This window comes from Aethalodelphis obliquidens, unplaced genomic scaffold, assembly GCF_003676395.1.
Source record: "Aethalodelphis obliquidens isolate GAN/ISIS:26980383/991018 unplaced genomic scaffold, ASM367639v1 scaffold56, whole genome shotgun sequence".
Taxonomy (NCBI): Eukaryota; Metazoa; Chordata; class Mammalia; order Artiodactyla; family Delphinidae; genus Aethalodelphis; species Aethalodelphis obliquidens.
In genome coordinates this window covers 3,135,758-3,160,713 of record NW_020838000.1, presented here as the reverse complement: position 1 = coordinate 3,160,713, position 24,956 = coordinate 3,135,758, and the positions used below count along the sequence as shown (strand labels likewise).

Here is a 24,956-nt window from a genome sequence, read left to right as displayed (position 1 = left end):
AGCCTCAAGATTACAGTTCTCCAAGTAAAACTTTAGTGAAGGAAAGAAATGGGGACGCGTGAGAACTTATCCTACCAGATATCAAATACACCGTAAGACAGTAGCAAGAAAATAGGAGTAAGTAAAGCAACAGACAAATTAATCGAATGCAAGAATATCAAGTACAGAATCAGGTCCAGATACGTATGGGAATCGTCTGTGTGATAAAGCTAGCATTGCACAGACGGTTACTGTATGTCAATGTAGGAGAATACTTCTGAAATACTGGAGTGGAGAAGCCCTTTGTCAAATACACATGACATCACACTAAAAAATACTAAGGAAAGATTGACTTATTTAAGTACTGAAAACCGTTAAACTTGTAATGGCAAGAGACATTATAAACTAAGTTAAAGGACAAAAGACTGGGAGAAAATATTTCCTCCACATATAATAGATAAATAGTATTTTCCTTAGAGGTGCACTGAATTTACTTCTGGCTGAATACAGAACAGCCAGCATTAAAACCAAAAAACAACCTAAGGCAATGTTGAATGTTCCCACCATAAAGTGATCTTCTGAGATACAAGAATAAATATGAAATTTTGTTTTAAGAATTTAAGTAATACTGTAATATTACTATTAAAAATTAGAGGGAACCCCCTGGTGGCCCAGTGGTTAGGACTCCACGCTTTCACGGCCCTGGCCCAGGTTCAATCCAATCCCTGGTTGGAGAACTAAGATCCCACAAGCTGAGCGGCCCCCAAAAAAATTTTTTTTTAATTTCATGAAAAAAATTAGATATGTTTTTAAAGTTTGTCATGATGATGTTGCAGTATAACTTCTTAGCCCTGCCAGCTGCTAGGAGACTCCTCTGCACACTTGCAAGACTTAGACAGATGTTTTCACCTGATGAAAAGCATGTTTTTCTTTGGCTGTCTATATCCCACTGTGGGTTACTCTTAGTGGAGATTTTGCTATGAAGTCAATAAGCTTTCTTTTTTCTCTAATGGTAACAGAAAGGTGAAGACTTACCTCCTTACCCCCTAGACTTAAAAGATTTGGCTCACGGTGATCACGGTGCAGTGTCCCTGCAGGTCCTCCCACAAACCGGAGCTGTATGCAAAATGCTTAAAGACGATGTCTTCTGGGTATTTCAGAAGCCAACAGAAGCCTTTTGCCCTCACATTTTTATCTCTAATATGTTTGCATTCATTTCCTGACTCACACAGTTATTGGATGCACTGCTTTCTCTGCCAGCAGCCACTGGTTGTTACAAGTGCTTTACTCTCAGTATCTGCCGTGGACAATCATAAGGCCTGTTTCGTGCCAGAAGCCTTCTTCCTTACGATAGCTGCGCTCCCGTCTCACTTTGAGCGTTTGTGTGAATACATGTGAAGACGCTTCCAAATCTTTTCCTTGTATGTCATATTGTTTGTCTTCAACTGAAAGAGATTTTCAGTCCCAAGTTAACATTCATCATGCTTACCAATATTTTTAAAACCAGTATTCAGATATTAGTAATAATCCAAAAGATGATCTGTATTTATTCAATATGATGGTAACCTGATCTTTGATCTCCCCAAGTTCAGCAAAGCTCAAAATAACATCAAAGGAGGCATTTGTCTGTTCAGTCCTCCAAAGACTAAAGCAATTTTGGCTGAATGCTGAGGCCAAAGCCGAACTTGCAGTGCATGCTTAATATTTATAATATATAAAATACTCCTTCACGATAGTAAGGAAACAATAGGCAAAAGGCATGAACAAGCACGTCACAGGAGAAGAAACACAAATGGCGAACAAACACAAGAATATGTTAAACCTCAGTAGACATCAAATTATATCCAGATACAACAAACAGGGATTTTGTTGTTGTTGTTGTTACCTTGACAAAAACAATTTTTAAAGATTGGTAATGCAGTGTTAGGGAGAATGTCCAGAAATAGGATAAATTGTACATCCTTTTATTGAAGGACCGTTTGGCAGTATTTGGCAAAAAGTTTAAATGTGTACTGTACTCTCTGGCCCAATACCGTCACCTAGAAGAATCTACCCTCCAGGACGACACAAACCTATGCTCAAAGATGTATACAAGATGGTGATACTACTCCTGATAGCAAAACATCAAATCTAATGTATCAATAAATGTGCATCAGTAGGGGATGGAAAAATGAAAGCTGAATAACTGTGCAAAGGAATGCCCTCTAATTATTAAAAGTAATAAGCTAGGTCTATTTCTAGTATCTTAGAAACACAACTACTGTATATTGGCCCAGAGGAAAGTGCAAGTTGCAGAATCATGTGATTCCCATTGGGTTTAAATATAACTAAAGAAAACAGTCTGGAGGAGTGAGCATCCAACCATTAACAGCAGTTACCTTGAGATGGTGGGAAATTGAAGGGAAGAAGATCGTATTCTTTACATCATACATGCTTCTTTATTATTTGAATTTATTATAATGAGCATCAATTACTTTTTAATTTTATAGAAGATTTAAATAAAACTAGGCCAAACCAAACCATGGAAGAAAAGTTCCATGAAAGACACACAAAAGAGCTATTCCTCGTGGCAAGGCAGACCCACAGAAAGCCTCCAGTGACTTGGTGAGTAAGTGCTCATCATGGAGATGGTGGGACAGCTGGAGAAGCGGTGGTTTATAGCCTCGAAGAATCCAAGAAATGGCAAAGTGCTAACCACAAAGTTCAATCAGAAAATAATTAAGTTAGGACCTCCCTGGTGGCACAATGGTTAAGAATCCGCCTGCCAGTGCAGGGGACGTGGGTTCGAGCCCTGGTCCGGGAAGACCCCACATGCCGCGGAACAACTAAGCGCATGCGCCACAACTACTGAGTCTGCACTCTAGAGCCCGCGAGCCGCAACTACTGAGCCTGCGTGCCACGACTACTGAAGCCTGTGAGCCTAGAGCCCGTGCTCCACAACAAGAGAAGCCACCACAATGAGAAGCCCGCGCACCGCAACAAAGAGTAGCCCCCTCTCGCCACAACTAGAGAAAGCCCGCGTGCACAGCAACGAAGACCCAACGCAGCCAGAAAGGGAGGGAGGAAGGGAGGGAGGGAGGATTCCTGCTTATATACAAAAAAGTTAAAAAATAAATAAGTTTAAAAAAAAAGACAAGAAAGCTGTCACACTCTCCATCAGGTCCCCTTTACTGACTTGCTAGTCGTGTGTAGAGAAGAAACTTCTGTGATGAGCCAGCATATAGTGCTACAGAGGGACACCTGTCTTATGGAGTAACTGCTCTTTCTGGCTGTTATTTTGTGTGTTCCTTACTTACTTGTCTTACGTTCTTCTATCCATTCATACATCGCAGTAAACATGAGGTTAACGAGAGGGAAACGGAGACAGAGGGACCCAGGCAGAGTCCCATGAGGGCAGGAGTTTGCTTATTTAGCACTAGTTCTGCAGGACCTGGAACATAGTAGGGACTCAGCGATAGTTGACGAATGACTGAACGCGTGGGCTCCAGCCCCATGGGAAATGTAGACTGTACAGCAGACAGACAACTAAAAGGCAGCATTCTCAGCACAGTGATAGAGGTGCGAACAGACAAAACAGAAATGGGACACATAAGCCTGCTACAAAGCCCCTAGAAGCATCCCCAAGGAGGCTATGCCTGAGCTAAATGTTGAGAAATTCGTAGAAGCCCATCAGGCAAAGGACGTCGCGGAAGCAAAGGTGCAGAGAGCTTACTGGAGGGCTTATTGGAGAAGCTGCGAGTTGTTAATTCTGGTTTAAAGCATGGGTGGAGAAGGCTGGAAAGATTAGGTCTAGATCATGATGCTCTTGGGAGCCATGCTAAGGACTTTGTTGGTTTTGTTTTTGTTTAATTTATTTTATTGAAGTATAGTTGCGTTACAGTGTTGTGTTAATTTCAGGTGTACAGCAAATGATTCAGTTACATATATATACACACATTCTTTTTCATATTCTTTTCCATTATGGTTTATCACAGGATATTGAATATAGTTCCCTGTGCTCTACAGTAGGACCTTGTTGTTTATCTATTTTATATATAATAGTTTGCCTCTGCTAACCCAGCCTCCTAATTCATCCCTCCCCTATCATCCTCCCCCTTGGCAACCACAAGTCTTATCTCTGTGTCTGTGAGTCTGTTTCTGTTTCATAGATAAGTTCATTTGTGTCATATTTTAGATTCCACATAGAAATGACATCATATGATATTTGTCTTTGTCTGACTTACTTCATTTAGTATGATAATCTCTAGGTCCATCCATGTGGCCACACATGGCATTATTTCATTCTTTTTTATGGCTGAGTAATATTCCATTGTATATATGTACCACATCTTCTTTATCCATTCATCTGTCAGTGGACGTTTAGGTTGCTTCCACATCTTGGCTATTGTGAATAGTACTGCTGTGAACAGTGGGGTGCATGTATTCTTTGGAACCATGGTTTTCTCCAGATATATGCCCAGTAGTGGGATTGCCGGATCATATGGTAGCTCTAGTTATAGTTTTTTGAGGAACCTCCATACTGTTCTCCACAATGGCTGTGTCAATTCACATTCCCACCAACAGTGTAAGAGGGTTCCCTTTTCTCCACACCCTCTCCAGCATTTATTGTTTGTCGATTTTTTGATGGTGGTCATTCTGACCGGTGTGAGGTGATACCTCATTGTAGTTTTGATTTGCATTTCTCTAATAATTACATGCTAAAGACCTTGGATTTTATGGATTTTATCTGAAGAGAATGTCTTCAAGAGGACAATAAGATTTATATTTCTTTTAAGGTGCACGTGAATATTCATTTTCCTGTCTTCATTTTGAAAATGATAGAAGTTTTGTATGTGCCTGACAATAATCAGTTCATTTCATTCTTATAACAACAACTATAGCAACTTCATTTTGCAGTTGAGAAAACCGAGGCACGGAGAAGTTAAGTTCTTTGCCTGACATGACACAGTTATCGGTGGAACCGAGGTACAAAGGCAGGCAGTCTGGACCCGGAGCGCACCCCCTTTTCCATCATACTGGACTGGTTTTGTTTGTGTTTCTTTGAGAATATATGTGTTGTCTTAAGAAAAGGGAGTCAGCATTTCTTTGCCATGTGATTTCTCCCATACCACCTGCCAACCAAGAGAGAATGTTCCCTGGCCTTGCAAATGGAATCACTGGGCAGCTCGGCCATCTGCCCGTCGCTCTCCGCTCCCTCTAACCACGTAGCTGCTTCTTACCCCCTTTAGTCTTTTTTTTTCTTTTAACATCTTTATTGGGGTATAATTGCTTTACAATGGTGTGTTAGTTTCTGCTGTATAACAAAGTGAATCAGTTATACATATACATATGTTCCCATCTCTCTTCCCTCTTGCGTCTCCCTCCCTCCCTCCCTCCCTATCCCACCCCTCTAGGTGGTCACAAAGCACCGAGCTGATCTCCCTGTGCTATGCGGCTGCTTCCCACTAGCTATCTACCTTACGTTTGGTAGTGTATATATGTCCATGCCTCTCTCTCGCTTTGTCACAGCTCACCCTTCCCCCTCCCCATATCCTCAAGTCCGTTCTCCCTGTCTCCCTCCTTTCCTGGACGGGCTGTGAACCCTTCTGGTTTCCAATGTTTCCAGTATAGCCCCCGCCACGGAGAGGTGAGCCTTCAGATGGGGTTGCAGGAGTCGCCTGAGCCTTTCTCTTCTGGAATCAAAGGTGCACGTAACACGAATCTCCAAAAAAGGGGAGGGGGCAGAGCACTGAGATCACCTTTCACTCACTTGCAAATAACCATGCTTGCTGTTCAGGCGCCTGGCGCTGTGTAGGGAAGCAGAGGTCAGACAGGAAAGTAGAGGAGAAGGAGGAAGAAGATGTGTCACCCGTCATCGTTATTTCATCCCTGGCGTATCTGTATCCAGGAAATGTGAAACCCAATAACAAGATTCAATCTTACTTCAAGTCATAATTATAAATATACTACAAAAGGAGTATCTCATTCCACTAAATTCACTGCAATGATCATTGGATATACATTTATTGCATAGTTTCTATTCAGTTACTGGTAGTCTTAACTTTTTTCTGTTCAGCAAAACATTTTAGCATTTAAGAACTATTTGACTGATAACACATGATTTTTAAATTCCTTCATTTTATACCTTTATTCCTTCATTAACACTTTAAATTTAAGATTTGCATAAATTTACAAAGATGCTCACACAATAATGTTCTTCACAGCATTGTTTATAAAGCAGAAAAAAAAAAAAAGGAAAGAACCCAAATGTCTCTAAACAGAAGACTGGTTATTAATTCAGGTTAATATTTTAAATGATGCGCAGGAAATATAGTCAGTGTTTTATAAGAACTTTGTATGGAGTATAATCTATAAAATTATCAAATTACTGTGTTGTACACCTGAAACTAATATAGTAATATAAGTCAGTTATACTTCAATTAAAAAATTAAATCAAATAAAAATGATCAAGTAGGATATAATTATTGATATAAAAAGTTATTCACCATACAGTGAGTTTTTTAAAAGGTTCCAAAAGCAGACTCTGATCTTTTTTTTTAATTGTATGTTTAGAAAAGAAGTCTGGGAAGATGTAAGTCAAAATGTTAACAGTACTTCTCTCAGTGAATTTGCAAACGGTTTTCACTTACAACTTTCTGTCCTGTGTACTGTGTGAAGTGATTTTTTGAAATTGTTAATTATTATTTTTATATTTAGCATGTATAATGTTGCAGATGGAAAAATATTTCTCTTTTCAAAATGGAACTTGAAAAGGTATTATAAAAGGAACTCAGAGGAATTTCCTGCTAATTATTTAAGCGTACCAAAAAATGTCTGCACAACGCATGTGAGTTTTATCAATAACACTCTACCGTGTTTTTGAGGTTTTCCCCTCTGCCCCTGTTGAAATAGTATAGAGGCTTTTCCCACCCCACTGTCTCCTTCTCCCTCTCCCTCCTTTGAGCTGAAACAGCAGACTCCTGTTCCCAGTATGCCCACTCTCAGTGAGGGTAGATTTGCACTAGAACATTCATGTCACTGGTCATTCTTCTGACATTAAACCTGTCCTTTACCTCGACCAGTTAAGTCAGGAAGTACAGATGGCTCTTCAGCGCACATCACTAATGTAGAGTGTGTTTAACCAAACAGCTGTCTTGAGCGATGTAGATGTAAGCTCTGTTGAAGGTGCCCAGGTTCCACCCTAAGGCTTTGCATTCCAGAAATTGAAACAAGATGATTTGTTTCAAAGGTAGAGAAATGTGACTCAGACCTGTCTTTGGCCCTTTTTAGACTCTATAGTCTGAACTGAAAGACAGCATTTTTTAAAAAATATCTTGCCAATCCCAGGTGTTTAGTGTCTACATCTGGTAGTGCTGATTTCAATCATCTTGAACCCTGGCTCCGTTAGTTGAAGTGATAGAGTTTCACCATTTGGCAAGTGAAGGACAAGAATCACAGAGTAGGCAGAGAGGCAGACACTCCGAACACACCCATTGACTATCATTGTTTGTGATGTAAGTGAATATAAGAAACTGGCCTCTCCCTAGAATAATTGTAACAAACTTAGCACAAGTCCAAGAAAACTTAAGTGAGGTTTGTTAAAACTTAAGCAAGTCTTGGGGACTCCCCTGGCGGTCCAGTGGTTAGGATTTGGCGCTTCCCCTGCAGGGGGCCCAGGTTGGATCCCTGGTCAGGGAACTAAGTTCCAACAAGCCTCTTAGCACAGCCAGAAAACAAAAAAGAAAAAAGAAACAAACAAAAAAACATGGTGTGGGCTTCCCTGAGTGGCGCAGTGGTTGAGAGTCCGCCTGCCGATGCAGGGGACACGGGTTCGTGCCCCGGTCCGGGAAGATCCCACATGCCGTGGAACGGCTGGGCCCGTGAGCCATGGCCGCTGAGCCTGCACGTCGGAGCCTGTGCTCCGCAACGGGAGAGGCCACAACAGTGAGAGGCCCGCGTACCGCAAAAAAAGGAAAAAGAAAAAAACATGGCGTAATATAATGTTAGAATTGTAACAAAATTAAAAAAATAAAAGCAAAGTCTTGTCGGGAGGACTTTCACAAGCTTGTTTTCCTCAGCATCAGCAGATCACTAAAAGGTGGACTTCCTGTTATACCTTGGTTACTGCGAAGGTGTGACCTTGGATGTCTTACTGGGTCTTAGCAGACTCTCAGCATCTTCCCGAGTTACCAGGTGGTATTAGACCACAAACCCACTTCCATATTCTTTACCTATTTTCTTTTTTTCATATCTAACGTTAGCTTTTGCTAATATTTTTCCTTTTCCCTTTTGGTTCTTTCTTATCCACGTGCTCTAATACACTCAAATTCTCAACACCAAAAATACAGGAAATAAAACTCAGGGAAGAAGTGAGATTAGAGAATGGAGGGAGACGGGTGGATTCTGGGATCTCCAGAAACCTAAATTACGTTTTTTTTTTTGTAGCTGCTTTGAATTGTTTTCATTAACCGTTGATCCCGTCTGGGTGGAGCAGTGTCCCGGGAGACCTGCAGTCAGGGCCCAGCTCCAGCCCTGACGACCCCCATCCTTAGGCTGCAGTTTCATCCCGTGCCAGCCCTCCCGTGTTAAAGTTTTAGGACGTGGTAGGTCAGTGAGGGTTAGCTGTGACTAACATCGATCGCTGTTTATGTAGTAGAGAGCTCTGTGGCTTTGATATTCCCAAATATAGAGGCAGAAGCAGCCTGTCGCCCTGTGTCAGCGGGTCACTAACCTGCTGCTGGACCCCTGCCTGGGCAATAACCCAGGTCAGGGAGTTGGCCAGGCTTCCCCCGCCCCCTTCCCCCAGGGAATCGTATCCAGGACCCTGCAGGCCCCGCCCACAGCCCACCTGTATCTTCTCTGTGAAATAAACATCTACCTGAAAACCAGGGGAGGAAGAGGGGGAGAAGCATACGTATGGTGGGGACAGAGAGAGTCACGCTCGTCCGGAGACGTGACAAGAGGCAGCAGTCAGAGCACAGGTAGGTGCTCCTCGGTCGGCGGGGGTGAGATGCGGTCTCCGGGGCGGGTCACTTGCAGGTCATGGCGAAGGTGACCTTGTTCCAGGGCGCAGCATCTCGCCTCCCTGCCCACGCCTTGAGCCAGGTCCAGCTTTCCAGACACTCCTCTCTTCCCCGGCTTTGAAGAGGCCAAGCTGCTGGTGTTGACTGACCTCTGACTCTGCTTCCTTTCCAGCTGACCCGCTGGTGGGTAGCATCGCCACACAGTACATGACCAACAGGGCGGAGCACGACCGGATGGCCAGGCAGTGGACCAAGCGGTACGCCACATAGGGCCCTGGCCCGCGGCACACTCACCAAGTGCATCGGGGCCCCGCACCTCGGCTCTGCTTGTCTTATTTTTATCACCTTTTGAACCGTTTTGTGATGGAATGTCATCCATCCCCCACCCTCCCTTTCCTTTGCCCCCCACCCCTTCCTGTTTTATTCCCTGTTTAATTTCTATTAACTTGAAAGATCTGGGTTTGTTTTTTTTTAATCCCACCTCCACGTGGATGGGAACTTTTGTTTTCAGTGCAAACAATGTCAGATCTGTAATAATATGAGCTTTCTTTCAAAGCTTCGTATTCCTGTGTGGTTCTGTTATTTTGTTGTTCGTTTTCTTTGGATCCTTTTTCCCTTCCTGTGATCTTCGGGAAAACACGAATTCAGAATTCTATCTCGTTTCTACTCCAATGTAATGCTTAGGGTTAAGTTTTTTGTACTGAAGTCTTTATCGGTGGGTGCATGCTACTGGGAACCAGGTTTTTGTACAAAAGCTTCAATCAGAATCACTGTGCATTACTGAGACTCTGTTTATCACTAGCCTTCTGTCCCCACACAGAAGACTGCTGGATTGAACAAAATAATATGTATTTTGATTTACTTAAAGTGCTTGTAAATTTCTTAGGGACCTGCCACTTTTGACTGTGGATCAGTTGATGTACACTTGTATTATTAAAGCACTCAATAAATCACTGTGGCTGATAAACGCGCGTCTGGCAACCCGGCGTTTGCTTTGCATCCTGGTGACCAGCAGAGTTCTCCGTGCAGCGAGGCTTGTCTAATTCAATTACGGATTCAGGTGTATTTTTTTCATCTCAAGCCTCTCATATTTCCTTGCAGTTGATTTGCTTGGCATGTGGAATTTCCCCAGCTGTCAATAGCCTGATGATTTTATGGTCGTTTCCAATCACTCTCGTTTTTGCATATTGGCTTCACATTACTTTCTCACGGACATCTTTTCTGTTACAGCCTTCTTGATGCAATAATTCAGCTATGTGACTCCACAAGGAGGGTCCTAGTGAAAGTGAGGTCTGAGCTGATCGTTGTGTGAGACCACTTTTGGACTTATTTCTCTCTTCTTTTTCCTCTTAAGATTGTTATAGTGATTGCCCTTGAGTTTGGAGTTCGTTTTTCCACCATAATTTTAGTGGAGGAAGTAAACTCAACTCATATCAGTCATGGTCAGCACATTCAGTGACAAGAGTATGTCTGTCTGGCTTTGACCTTCAGGCTATTTTAGGTTTGCAGCTACAGGAGGCTGAGGAAACTTGTGTGTGGTGCAGCTTGAAAACCACACTGACATGCTGTTTAATATTCAGGGTTCTTTGTGTTACAAGGCCCGTTGGAAACTCCTGCTTCTACTAATTATAGTTACAAGCCCACCATACAGCCTGGTCTCATTTAAGGAACATCTTTCCTGGTAAATAGGATTGACAAACGTAAGTCATTTACCTCTAAATAGTTCTGACGTCAATTTTAATATCCTTATCAGAAACATTTTAAATATCTGATTCAGAAGATGCAGTTTTCATTGGGTTTTAGTGGTTCAAAAGAAATCCTACAGAAAATACGTTTAAATGCTGAAAGTGGGACTTTGAAACCACAGTGCCTAAGGATTTTTTTAATAACGATTTTACCATTCATTTTATTTGAAAACAGGTTCCAGCTTACAGAACACCATACGGCCTCGGTTACAGCTACTCAAATCTGTAGTTGTAACTAGAGTAACCACAGACAATATGTATGAATGGGCACAGCTGTGTTCCAATAAAACTTTATTTACCAAAGCAGTCCGTAGCCAGGTTTTGGCCCGTGAGTTGTAGTCTGCCACTGCCCGTTACAGACCACCATAGACTGAGGGGAAAGAGTCAGATAACTATGTGTTTAACATTTCTTTCCTTAAAATGTTATAAATTTAATTAATATAATACAAGACTGATTTTTAGAAAATTACCCAGAGTATTTTACCACCTACAGACTTTCTCACCACCAAGGTTTATATGTTTAGTTTAATACTTTAGATTAAAATATTCAACCCTGAAAGCATTGAATCGTTTTAATATGAAATTTTATTAAACTGATTTTTTTTTTTTTACTTTTGACTGATTAAACCAGACTCATGATATTAATGCTGACTTTTATAGGGAGTATTTAAATTCCGTTTGCCTTTCTTCTTTTAAAATGTCAGCACCATTGGACACACATTGTAAATGATGTTTCTAATATATTACATCTACATCCCCAATCTGGTTGTACTTTGGATCATTTTAAAACATGTGTTATCTAGGAGACAGAGATTATAACACCTCTAGTAGGAAATCCTATCAGAAATCCATGTTTGCTATTCCATGATCAGGTTTTCTATCAATTTGATATGAAGAGTCTATACAACTTCTTTCCCCATGTTATGAACTCCAAGGACTTAATGACAAACAAATGTACCTTCCCTTCAAACCGTGAAAGCTGGAAAAACTCCAGAGAGGCCAGGAAACTCTTAGTTGAGCCCGTTGAGTCTAGATTCCAGATTAACATGGTAATTTTATTTGACATCAGAGCAGGCAATACAATTCTAATAAGTTTTCGATAACACTTGTGAAATAAGACTTGACAGTAGCTTAGCTCTCAGAAAGCTGAATGGTTTTGCTAATAATTATGGGGATAGCATTGACTTTGTGCCCTATTATTATTTAACTTCCCAAACATACTATTGCAAGTTGTATTTTGTAGCTTTGTTAAATAAAAAGTTGGCAGATCCTTGACTGAGGGAGGACCACTGGTAATTGAGAAAGTAGTTTAAAATGGTATTTATTGATCTTAAACAATTCAGAATGTTGTGGCCTTAATTTGTCGTAAAACTGCAAATAAATAGAACAGTCCTCATGTGTTCTTCTGCAGGAATCCATTGAAGATGGCAAATGCAGGAGTAGTCGATCTTTCCTTCTTATTCTAAGATTAGAGAGTAAATCTAAAAGTTCATCCTGAAATACTGGTTTGGGAATTAGGGAGAAAGGAAATATTTATTCAGAAGGTACTATACACCAGGCCGTACGCGTTACCTAATAAAAACCTTCGCCCAGCCCTGTAGGGTGTAGGTGGGTGTCACGGTCCGAACGTTTGTATCCCCCGAAATTCATGAGTTGAAATCCTAACCCCCAAGGTGATGGTATGAGGAGGTGGGGCCTTTGGGAGGGGATTAGGTCATGAAGGTGGAGCCCTCGTGATTGGGATTAGTGCTCCTAGGAAAGAGACCCCAGAGAGCTCCCGAACCCCCTTCCGTCATGTGAGGACACAGTGAGAAGCTGCGGTCTGCAGCCGGGAAGAGGGCCTTCACCAAAACCCAACCGTGTCGGCACCTGGCCTTGGACTTCAGCCCCCAGAACTGTGAGCAATATATTTCTGTAGCTTATAAGCCTCCTAGTCCGTGGCTTATATAGCAGCCTGAAGAGACAGAGACAGTGGCCCTGGGTCCTGCACAGCTAGCAAAGTACTGAAGTGAGAGTTCCACCAGGCATGTGACAGCGGAGCCCTTGTTGTCAACTACAACACCATACACACCTTTCTCCTAATGACGAGATCATACTATCAAGATAAACTGGCCTAATTCAGTCTTAGAGTCCAGGGGCTGTACAGTTTTAGGTGCTGGGGGTCTTGCCATCTTCAATAAATGGGAAATAAGGTTGTAGGAAGTGTGGCCCTGGTGTTAGATGGGAAACCAGGCAGTACTTCCAATCTTAGAGCTGCTGCCTTACAAACTGCCCAGCCCTGGGGAGACATCACTTAGAAGAGTCCTGAACTTCTCTGCATCTCAGTGCTGTGATGAAAGCGCTGTTAACTATTACCAGGCACGGCAATTTTTTGAATGTCTCCATAATAATTTGTGCTTTAGAAAGAGATACATTTGTAGAGAACAGACTGGTGGTTGTCAAGGGGGAGGGGGTGGGGGAAGGATGGAGTGGGAGTTTGGGATTAGCAGATGCAAGCTATTATATATAGAATGGATACACAACGAGGTCCTACTGTATAGCACAGGGAACTATATTCAATATCCTGTGATAAAACATAATGGAAAAGAATATTTTAAAAAATGTATATATATATATATGTATGTATAACTGAACCACTTTGCTGTACAGCAGAAATTAACACAACATTGTAAATCATCTATACTTGAGTTTAAAAAATTGATTAAAAAAATGAATGAACCAACAGCGATAGTCCATACTTTATGCAGATTGAAAAAAAGAAAAACGAGATATGTTTGTAATTACTATGGAAAACAGTTGAAATTGTACAAAATAGCCCTACCAGAGGATCCTGACTTACCCATGTATTTTATTTCAAGGTGGCTTTATAACCTATTAACGTGTCCCCTCTGTACAGGGCTCTCAGGTCTGTGGCATGGGCCTCAAGCCACACAGGCACGTCCCGTACCCTAAACTGGTCCTGTAATTGTCCACAGAGGAAAACTGGAGCACTCCGAGTTGTCTGCTGAGCATGGCATTTCCAGCTACATCAGATCTGGGAGCTCTTGGAGTTGAGGCTGGCCTCTGAGGACCTCCCATGATAGCCATGCATCTCCCACATCCAGGCTTCCCCTGGGAAGGTGGCTGGTCCCTTGGGCCTGGAACACTAGGCCCCTTTCACACTCGAATTCCACCAGGATCACTGGTGATGTGCATTAGGGTGACCCACTTACCCCAGTTTGGCTGGGACTTTCCCTCTTTTAAAACAGAAAGTCCCATGTCTCAGGAATGCCCTCAGCCTGGGACCCCCCCAGGACTGTTGGTCACGGGAGCTTTCATGCCAGGACTGAATTTCAGCCTAAGGTCTCTCGCATTACACAGGGCTGGTTGCGCTCACAGAAATGCCTTATTTGAGAAAGTATTTTACTCAATGGACAGAGATCCTGTTAGAAAAGATGTGCCCTCCACAGCTTGAGGAATTCCTGTATATTCCACCCTTTCTGGCTTTCACACCCAGCCACGTGCACTCATTCCCTCTGCTTCTGGAGGCAAATGAGTGAGTGAAACCAACTGTAGCCTTTCTTTGCAACTTCAAACATGACTTCACATATGTACGCCTTTCTATGAGGAGTCTTACTACCAGTAAGTGGTCTGAAGCATAATCTGCCTTTGTTGAGGATGTTTTTTAAGGGAAATTCCTGAATTTTAAAAGTCTCTCATGTATGGGACCCACACAGGAAAATGGAGGAGATAATGGGATCACCTGTCTTTTTTTCTTTTTTTTCATGAGTGGATTTTTTCGAAATTTTCACTGGAGTTGAAAATTTAGTTGAGTTACCATGTTGTGTTAGTTTCAGGTGTACAAGCAAAGTGAATCAGTTATACATATATACATACATCCACTCTTTTTTAGATTCTTTTCCCATATAGGTCATGACAGGGTACGGAGTAGAGTTCCCTGTGCGACACAGTAGGTCCTTATTAGTTATCTGTTTTATATATAGTAGTGTGTATGTGTCAATCCCATTCTCCCAATCTATCCCTCCCTGCCTTTCCCTCCCCCGGTAACCATAAATTTGTTTTCTACGGCTGTGACTCTCTTTCTGTTTTGTAGATAAGCTCATTTGTATCATTTTTTTAGATCCCACATATAAGTGATACCATGTGATGCCTGTCTTCCTCTGTCTGCACCTGTCTGTCTTGTTACCTGCTTATAGGTCCGCATACTCCAAGTGGGGGTAACCCCAGCTGCCCCAGAGTTCCCAGTGTCAGGGTTTTCAGTTTTAAGAAAAACCTTACCCAATAACCTTGGTATCTTTTGGGGCTGATGTGACCCCTAATCCCTGCTCTGTCATGCCCTCCTCCCACTCACCCCTCTTAATTAGATGGGAGGTCAGAGTTCAGGATGACGGTCACATCCTGGTTGGTAGGAAATTTTAGGAACTTTCTGAGAACTTCTGTCAAGCTATCCAACAGAAAAGTAACAGGTGCTTTACAGCTGGGGCTCCTGGACACATTGAGAAACCAGGCGAGATTCTCCTGCTTAATCTATAGCTCAAGGACAGCACAGAGGGCCAGAGGGGCCACACTCGCCCGCTCCAGCCTGCCTCTGCTGAGGTTGCCTGGAAGCACGATGATCACATTCTTCGAGGCCTGTTCAGCCTCCAGCTTGGAACTACTGGCAAACGTGTAAATGAAGATGCCCCGCCGTGAACTTTGACGGTGTCAGTTTGCATCCTGTAGACGGACAGCTGACTCTATGTTCCTCAGCCAACAGCACCCGAGTACTAGGATTTAAAAATCAAAGCAGGAGTCACGTCCCCAAGATGGTGACACAGGTCGTTCCTGGCTTCTCTCCGCCTCACGAGAACATCCCACAACTCTTCAAGAACAAGACAGCACTGAGAGAATCCCAGAACATGGGGTGAGGCTGAACCACTCCTGCAGCTCGGAGACCAAGAAGGTAAGAGAAGCGGCCACAGGCTGCCCGCATGCCCCTCCCAGACCAGCACAGTTCCACGAGGCGGGGTCAGCCCCGAGCCTGGGTTCCTCAAGTGGGAAGAGAGCCCGGGATGGAGAAACAGCCTCCGCAGCATGGTGGGTCCTTTAGTGGGGTCCCTACTCTGCTCTCGGCCCACAGGGACTGCAGGGGGATCGGGGGGGCTCAACCACGAGGAATCTGGCTGTGATGCGGATGGGGGAGGGGCTTGCAAGAACCAGCTCCCGGATCTGGGGGACCGAGTTCCTACCTGCAGGGCCCAAGCCCTCATCCCAGGCGGCGGCTTTGCTCACCACAGAACCAGGTCAGGGGTGCGCTCTGACCGCGGAAGTCGGCAGGGTGCAGATCTTCCTGGTTCGGATCCTCTTTGCCCACGCCCAGGCAAGGGGCTGAGTTCCAGCCCCACCAGAGGCCGTGGACAGGGCCTCCCAGCCCCATCTGACCAGAAGGGCTGGTGGCAACCCCTGGAAGCTGTGCGGCCCAGTGGTGCTCAGGCCAAGAGGCAGGCGGGCAGAACGGAGCTCCCCCAGGGCAAAGCCAGTACCGGGCCTGCTACACTCAGGCAGGGGAATCCATTCATAGTCACGGCGGAGGGCAACTCCTGGCCCCTCCTCCCTAGAAAGCCTGTTGTGGAAATTGACAAGTAGCCTGGGGAGGCCCCGCCCCCTCCTGCTCAGGCAAAGGAGCTGAGACATAGCCACACCCACTGTGGAAAGTGTCTTCCGGCCCCATCTAACCGGTAGGGCCCACAGAAACCCCTAAAAGCCGTGAGGCCCAGTGGCGCTGAAGCCGAGAGAAGGGCAGACAGAGCCAATGGTTTGCAGAGCAAAGCCAGTGGCCCTGTTCAGCCAGGGGACTTGGGGCGGGGCGGCTGGAGTGAAGACACCAAAGAGCTTTATCAGTTTCAGAGCTGCGGCTCTCACTGCACCCAGGCAGAGAATCTAGTGTGCAGCCCTGTGTATCGCTGAATACAGCCTTCAGCCTGTTCGACCAGGGCGCCTAACCAGGGCACGTGGAAAGCTGCAGAGCCCATTCACCCGCCCCGTGTAGACGGGCCCTTACACGGAGAGCGCAGCCCGTGGCTTCCCCCGTCTGCAGAGCAACATCAGTGGCCTCACCTGACCAGGGGATTCAGTGCACACTTAGGCCTGATTCAGGCCGCCAAACAACCAGCTTTGCAGGCCCTGGCCTGCTGCCCTTTCAATGCAGGGAGGCTAATTCATTGCTCTATCTACTATTTGTTTTTGTTTTTTTTTTGGAATATAGTTGATTCACAATGTTGTGTTAGTTTCAGGTGTACAGCAAAGTGAATCCGTTATACATATATCTACCTTTTTTAGATTCTTTTCCCGTATAGGTTGTTACACAATATTGAGTAGAGCTCCCTGTGCCATACAGTAGGTCCTATTAGTTATTTTTTATATAGTAGTGTGTATATATCAATCCCAATCTCCCAGTTTATCCCTCCCTGCCCCTCCCCCCTACAAACAGATGTAGGTTTGTTTTCTACATCTGTGAGACTGTTTCTGTTTTGTAAACAAGTTCATTTGTACCATTATTTTAGATTCCACATATAAGCGATATTATATGGTATCTGTCTGACTTCACTTAGTGTGACAATCTCTAGGTCCAACTGCATTGCTGCAAATGGCATTATGTCATCCCTTGTTACGGCTACTACTGAATATAGAGTCAGTCCTGAGCATCTAGTGAGTCTGACCAGAGAATTCAGACAACTGCGGAGCCCACGCTGCAGCCTCACTTGCTGAAGGTGAGGGTTCTCAAGCGTATAGTAGCACTTCTTATCTGTAGACTTTTCTAAATCTTGGTCTTCTGACTGGAGGTGAAATTCTTTTAGAAGTACTAGTGTGAAAGGCTTGAGATTCTAGAAAGCTGTGAAAATTGTGTGCCTTTGGGCAACAAAAGTAGATTTCTGTAGCAGAACATTTAGGGCTTCTGTTTCTCCTTCATCATCTCATTTTAATTTTGTGTTTGATGAATAAAAAGAGTGATCGATGGGTACAAGATTCTGTATCGTCATTATCATCACCACAATGACGACCCCTCCTTCAGCACAGGGCATGGAACACACTGTGTAAATATATGTATGTGTACGTATAATCTCATTTAATCCTTGCTATTATCCCCTGAGACGTACATTATCCTCATCATGCAGATGTGGAAAGTGACCGGGATTTTAATAGATCCAAACTCCTGGACTTCCCTGGTGGCGCGGTGGTTAAGAATCCTCCTGCCAATGCAGGGGACACGGGTTCGAGCCCTGGTCCGGAAAGATCCCACATGCCGCAGAGCAACTAAGCCCGTGCGCCACAACTACTGAGCCTGCGCTCTAGAGCCCGCGAGCCGCAACTACTGAGCCTGTGTGCCACAACTACTGAAGCCCACGTGCCTAGAGCCCGTGCTCCACAACAAGAGAAGCCACCGCAGTGAGAAGCCCGCGCACAGCAACAAAGAGTAGCCCCCCCGGTCACCGCAACTAGAGATAGCCCGCATGCAGCAACGAAGACCCAATGCAGCCAAAAATAAATTAATTAATTAAATTTTTAAAAAATTGATCCAAACTCCTGTAACTACTAAGTGGCAGAGCTGGGTCTCAAACCCACATCTGTGTGTCTGTGAAAACCAGGCGCAGAGGCAGCACCTCCCAGCCTGAGGAAACGTGATACGCATCGTTGTGGATTTACCAGTTAGAGAAGGAAGAAATTATTGGGTTTATACAACCAGAATCCTTGAACCTTGTGTTCAGTGGACCTCAGGTAAAGCAAAATATTGTATGTAGCTCCACCGGGTCTGAAAGCCCCTCAAAAGGAAAACAAGGAGAACAAAGCAGGAGGAAGTGAGAGGAATTGTCACAGTCAGTCTGGAGATCACAGAACCAGCCACTCAGCCAGCCAGCCAGCCAGCCACAGAACCAACCAGCCAGCCACTGAACCAGCCACCCAGCCACAGAACCAGCCAGCCACACAACCAGCCACTAAGCCAGCCACCAAACCAGCCAGCCACACAACCAGCCACCCAGCCACAGAACTTGCCACCCACTCAGCCACAGAACCAGCTCCACAGCCCTTCTTTTCTTCCTTCTGACAACAGGTTTCTGCTTTTTTCCTTCTTTCTTTGTTTTTTTTTTTTTTCAATCCGCATGGGAAGATTTCTAGTCATTTTGTAGCTGAATTCAATAGAAAAATAATGTTTATTCACTTCACAGCCAATTTGGCCAGAACACATCTCTATTCCATGAAATAACGCATTCATACGTTTACGATTCAGAATTGCAGACACATTCCTTGTGTCCAGTGGTGTGTCAGGCTGGATGAAATTAAATATTACTTTCCTTTTTCTTTGCTGTGGATTCACTCGAGTTGCCCTCCTTAGGTGGCACTGGTGCTCTTGGGAGAAATGCCAGCCTTCAGAGTAAAGACCTGGCCAACCCAACCTCATAAAGCTGCAGTAGACCCAAACCAAGATGGGGGGGGGTGCGGGCACAGTAGGTGGACCCCTCTCACATGCGCGCGCGCACACACAAACACACACACAGACACACAATCTGGCTTACTTTCTGCCACCTTCCTGAATCCTCTCACTCAAACCCACTCACTAATCATCAAAGCCAACAGCATCCCCTAGCAGCCCATCTTCAGGCCTCCAGAGCCTTCCATGCTCTAACCCTCCTTCCAGAGCTTCCCTTCCCTCTCAGCTCAGGTTTGATCCCCACCCCAAAGGCAGCCTTTCACCCTCGGAATGTCTCCGAGCCCCAGTTTTCTCGCCTTCTCTCTCATGTGACAATCTCATCTCGTCTGCTTTCTGGTGACCTCGACATCACTCACCTGGCATCCCTCACAAACATCAGCTCTCAATTTCCAGCTTCCCTCAGAAAATGGTTACCTGGATATCCCACAGCACAGCAAACTGTATTTTTTTAGGTTGAACTCATGCACTCAGTATGCCTGTGTTGCATCCGTAAACCATGTCCAGCTGCAGGAGAACTAGAGATAAAAGACAAAGTGCATCCTGCCAGGAACCAAATCGACCTGACACCGTGTACGTTTGTCCCCTAAAGGGAAACAGTCGCGTGACTGCCCTGCCGCATTCCGCTCCAGAAGGAAGCACAGGCAGAGAGCATGGGCTTGGAACCAGGTGAGCTGGGACCTGGGCAGGTCACGTAGCCTCCCTCCCCACGTGTGCCTGTCTACGTGCTGGAAAGAAAAACACCCGCCTTGTTCCTCTCCTGTGTTCTTAACCCAGAAATAGGAAAGGGTTAAAATTGAATTAAAAGAGAAAGAGAAGGGGCTTCCCTGGTGGCGCAGTGGTTGGGGGTCCGCCTGCCGATGCAGGGGACACGGGTTCGTGCCCTGGTCCGGGAAGATCCCACATGCCGCGGAGCGACTGGGCCCGTGAGCCATGGCCGCTGAGCCTGCGCGTCCGGAGCCTGTGCTCCGCAACGGGAGAGGCCACAACAGTGAGAGGCCCGCGTACCGCTAAAAAAAAAAAAAAAAAAAAAAAAAACGAGGAAGAGAAAAGTACACCTGAAATGAACACAACATTGTAAATCAACTATACTCCAATAAAAAAAAAATTGTTTTTGATGTAAAAAATTAAAGAGGAAGAGAAAAGAAAATGAGTTAGAGGGCACGGTAGAAACACTGGATCAGTGGAGATTCAGGGGTTTTTCCCAAAGTTATTAATCCTGGTGAAATTTAGTTCAGATATTTCACAGGTGCTTCTGGGTTTTTTTTGTTTTTTTTTTTAACATCTTTATTAGGGTATAATTGCTTTACAATGGTGTGTTAGTTTCTGCTTTATAGCAAAGTGAATCAGTCATACATAAACATATGTTCCCATATCTCTTCCCTCTTGGGTCTCCCTCCCTCCCACCCTCCCTATCCCACCCCTCCAGGCTGTCACAAGGTGCTTCTGTTTAAGCGACCACCCCGCCTTCCTGTCTCTAGCAGGACACACGAGAAACTAACAGCAGCTGCTTTCCAGGGAGGGGATCCGGGTATTATAAGTTAGAACTGGTAAGAAAACGTCTTACCATCCACCTACAGCCCTGTGTGAATCTTAACCATATGCAATTACTATATTTTCAAAAAATAAAAGCTACCAACCAAACAACACAAAATTCTCTCCAGAGAACAGTTGCAGGGGGGCGGGCGGGCGGGGAGAGCTAGGCTAACCATCTTCACCCAAAGTACACATTGTCTTTGGATAAATGAACCCAAATGAGCTCATAAAGATGCATGGAAACACCTGGTACAACCTCATCACCCACAAGACGGAGCCAAGATGCCGTGCAAACCTCATTTTTTGGTGGTTAATTTTTATTTAATATTGGAGTATAGTTGATTTACCCTGTTGTGTTCGTTTCAGGGGGTTTGGGGTTTTTTGTTTGTTTGAGGTTCTTTTTTTTTTGCAAACCTCATTTCTGACCGACTGTGGGATGCCAAGAAGTGGGCGCTGGCTCGGGCCCTGGAGGCTCCAGGCCACCGAGGGGTTAACTGAAGTCAGGTGACAGGATCAGGTTCCAGCCTTGCCGCTGGCACTGACTGGCCTTCACCTCTCTGGCTCTTCACCTCTGGGACCACAGGGGCCCAGGAGAGCCTCTGGAGGATGACAGGACTGGCTGCAGGTGAAATCCGGGAACAGTGTGCATGGTGACAACATGAAATGGATAGAGGGCTGGCATGATGGTCCTTAAATGCTCAGGGAAGCAGAGGAACGTAATTCTTGTTCATCAGTGACTGAGCGCTTTGTGGGCTTTAGTCTATCCAGTGTTCACAAACCTTTATGAGCTGAGGGCTGTTTTCGCCGCTGGTTTATAGGTGAGAAAAATGAGGCTCAAAAGTGTTCATTAACTTGCCCAGCATCCTACAGCTGGGAGTTGTGGAACTGGAATTCAAACCCAGGCCTTCCAACCCCAAAGCCTATAAAGTTTATTCAAAGATGTATTTAATAACAATTTAATGTCAAGTACCCTTGAATTCTTTTTTTTTTCATTTACAGTATTTCAAACTTTTTAAACCTACCATAAAAATGCACAGATCGTGGACGTTGATTTTGATGAATTTTGACAATTGCATCCATCTGTGTAAGCACCACCCAAAACAAGATGTAAAACATTTCCTTGATCCCAGAACATTCCTTTAAGCCTTTTTCCTGTCAGCTCCTCTCCCGACCCCCAGGGAACACATTCTGATTTCTATCTCTGCGGTTTGCCTGCTGTCAATTCCCTACGATTGGAGTGTGTCATCTGCTGTGTCTGGCTTCTCTCACTCAGCACGTTTTGCGAGATTCGTCCACGTTATTCAGAGTATTGATAATTCAAAGCACTTTTTAACTCTGATCCCCTGAGGGGCAGGTGAGTACTGTGTCGGTAAGACTTTTTTAGAGTATCAGTGGGCTGTCCCTCTTGGCTTTCTGAGAAGCTAACCTTCACCCTAGTCCAGGTGCCTGGGAGGAAATTAGCATCGGCTGCAGAAGGAAATCCAGGAGAAAGCCCCAGGTAACCACCGCCTTTTCTCGATCATGATGGTTGAATTAACTCTGCAACATAGTGGCTCTCAAACCACATTTTGGACGATAGCTTGTTGTCATTGTTGTTTTTTCCAGTGCAATAACTTTTAGCCAACAGCACACTAAATAAATATGTTGAAATCGGTGATATTTTGACCTCCAGGCAGGCAAAAACACATCAGCCGTTTAACCAACATGACAGCGTCTCGTCAAAGAAGACCGTATGGCACGGATTTGAATGTTCACCACGTTTGCACGAACCCCGTGTACCGGGCGCGTAAACCCGGCCAGGAAGATGCAGAGCAACACGTCCTATGACTCTCGGCTCTCGTTACCACTGCGCGATTCCCACATCTCCAAGAACCCGTGTGCTCAGCCTTTATTTCTCCCTAATGATGTTTATCTGTATACTCCTTGAAGTGCACCTTGAGAGCAAAGTAATTGTGAGCCCAAAGGTTGAAAACTTAGTGAAGAAAACATGAAGCAAGAAGGACGAACTTATAAGGCGTGATTCCCTCCCAGCCTCCTTCCCTCGACCCCTTTTGGTCCTTTGGTGAGTTCAGAAAAGACCTTTGTTACCTTACATTCTATGTCCAAACCAGATTTATATACCTTCATGCGTTATTACTTGTATGTACTTATTTTCATTGTACAATTGACAGAGTTTTCTACCTGTGAAAATGGTTGAAGTATCTCAGATTAGGAGAAAATACATCGTGATTTTTTTTTCCCACTAAAATTGATGAGAACAAATTTCTCATGAATGACTTTTCCCTTAGTAGCAAAATTTCAGGAGTGGATTTAGGTGCTTCAGCAGGGACGGGTGGGTGTAGATTTCTGAATTTCCAAACTGGGATTCTGCAGCATGACGATCACCTTGAATTGTCTAAAATCCCTTTACACTCCTGGGGTCTGACTGTGGGTGGAGACTTTCATAAAAGCAATGCAGGCAGAAAGGGCAGATAGAAGAACAGTGGCTCCTTGGCCCGCCCGGAGGTAGGAAAGAAAGGAGGAGAGAAAAAAGAGATAAAATTCGCAAAAATGTCAACCGTTACCGACCAGTGATCTTGGCCTCCTTAAGCAATAGAAATTGACAAGAGGCCAGACAAGAAATTCAAGCAAGGCTTTATTGGGGCCCCTGCTGCAGCAGAGGCGGGGCGGGGGGGGCGGGGTGGAGAGTGAGAACAAACAACAGGTTCCCTTGCTCACTTGCTCCCCTAGTTGGGTGGGGTGACGAGCTGGGGAGGGGAGGGGTAGGTCTGGGGGTCGGGCCGGAGGTGTGGCTTAGGTGGTCTGCCCGCCCCTTTGGTGGTGTCGTGTGCAGGGGGCATGCGCAGTGCCCTGCTTTTGCTCCCGGCTCTTCGGAAGTGGCAGTTGGGTTTTTGGTCTTTTTGTATCTTCTTGTCCATAATTTGCCCCAACTGTGCATGCACGCAGCTGTTTTTAGTGCTTTATGATTTCTTTGTATTTTGTTGCTGGAGGAGATGTTTGTCCAGGTGCAAGCACTGCAGCAGAGGGTCCCAGGTCCCAGCCTGTCTTAAAACCGGGCATTGGCTCCATCGAAGAAAACCACGTCAGGCCCAAAGGAGGGAGGCCCTGGCAGCTAGCTCCCCGGAAGCGTCCTCAGATGCCACTGCCGGGGCCCGTGGCCTGGCGAGAGCCCGTCTTTCAGGACCAGAGGTGCTGCCCCAGGCTCAAGATCCTTGGTCACAGCGGCACAGACCTCAGAGGACATTCCCCCGGGACCTGGAGAGAAGGACCTCACCCTAAGGACCCCACCTGCAGGGCAAGCCCCCGACACCCTAGGCGGGCACTCACGATGTGCCCTTTCTCAGCTCCTAATCCACAATCAATGCCCCCAGGACAGCGCCCCCTGCAGGTAACCACAGACTCTGAGCACACAGTTGCAGGGCAGAGGAGGTGTCCAAGGAGAGTGCGAGGTGTGAGCCACAAAGCCCAGCTCCAGGAGGCTGCAGGAAGAGTGACCCAGGTCCTAAGCAACAGAGACATCAGGGGACGGGGTGTGTGTGTGCATGTGTGTGCGTGTGCGTGTGCATGTTCCCGGGGAGGGTAAATGAAAAGTGACCTAGGAAACATCTACCATTTGCAATGTGTGGACCTTACTTGGGTCTTCATTTTAAACAATCTGTTAAAAAAAATTATTAGTAAGGGAGATGTAATGATTTTAAGGAATTGCTCATGGCTTTAGTGTGATAATAGTATGATGGTTATGTTTTTCTAAAAGAATCCTTAGAGATACATCCTGAAACATTTGGGGATGAAATGATAGAGTATCTGGGATTTGCTTCAAAGCGACGGCTTGGCAGGGAGTTGAAAGGAGAACAGATAAAACACCAGGGGCTGTGTGTTCACACCGTTAAACCCAGGCCATGGGAACACGAGAGTTCTGTTACTGTCTGGTCCATTTTTGAATGTGTTTGAGGTTTCCCATAATATGACGTAAGGAAAGGTGGGAAAGAGGGTGGTGGAACGGAATGGGACCCAGAAGTGGAAGAGAGTTCATGAGGACCGGGGAAAAGAAGGAAGACCACGCACACACACACATACACACACACACACACACACACCCAGAAGGAAGAAAGGACAGGCTCTTAGGAAGGGGGCCACACTCGGGGCCCAGGCACCAGGCAGAGGGTGCAGGATCCCGGGGTGTGAGCTCTGGTGGTGGCCGTGGGATTGGTCCTCTGAGCCAGCAGAGCA

General features: G+C 45.1%; 1 protein-coding gene across 4 annotated transcripts in view; it reads left to right on the top strand.

Annotated features, from left to right (window-relative positions):
* UBE2E2 (ubiquitin conjugating enzyme E2 E2) overlaps positions 1-23,399 on the top strand; it is a 366,525-nt gene extending 343,126 nt beyond the window's left edge. For 2 of the 4 annotated variants that reach the window (XM_027086520.1, XM_027086527.1), the window contains one exon: positions 9,154-9,952. In XM_027086520.1, the coding sequence (XP_026942321.1) occupies positions 9,154-9,251 (98 nt within the window). In that variant the 3' untranslated portion in view covers positions 9,252-9,952. Of the gene's footprint in view, positions 1-9,153; positions 9,953-21,725 lie in introns of those variants that run through there. The other 2 variants (XM_027086525.1, XM_027086521.1) reach the window with 2 other exon arrangements.
* Positions 23,400-24,956: the final 1,557 nt, after the last annotated feature.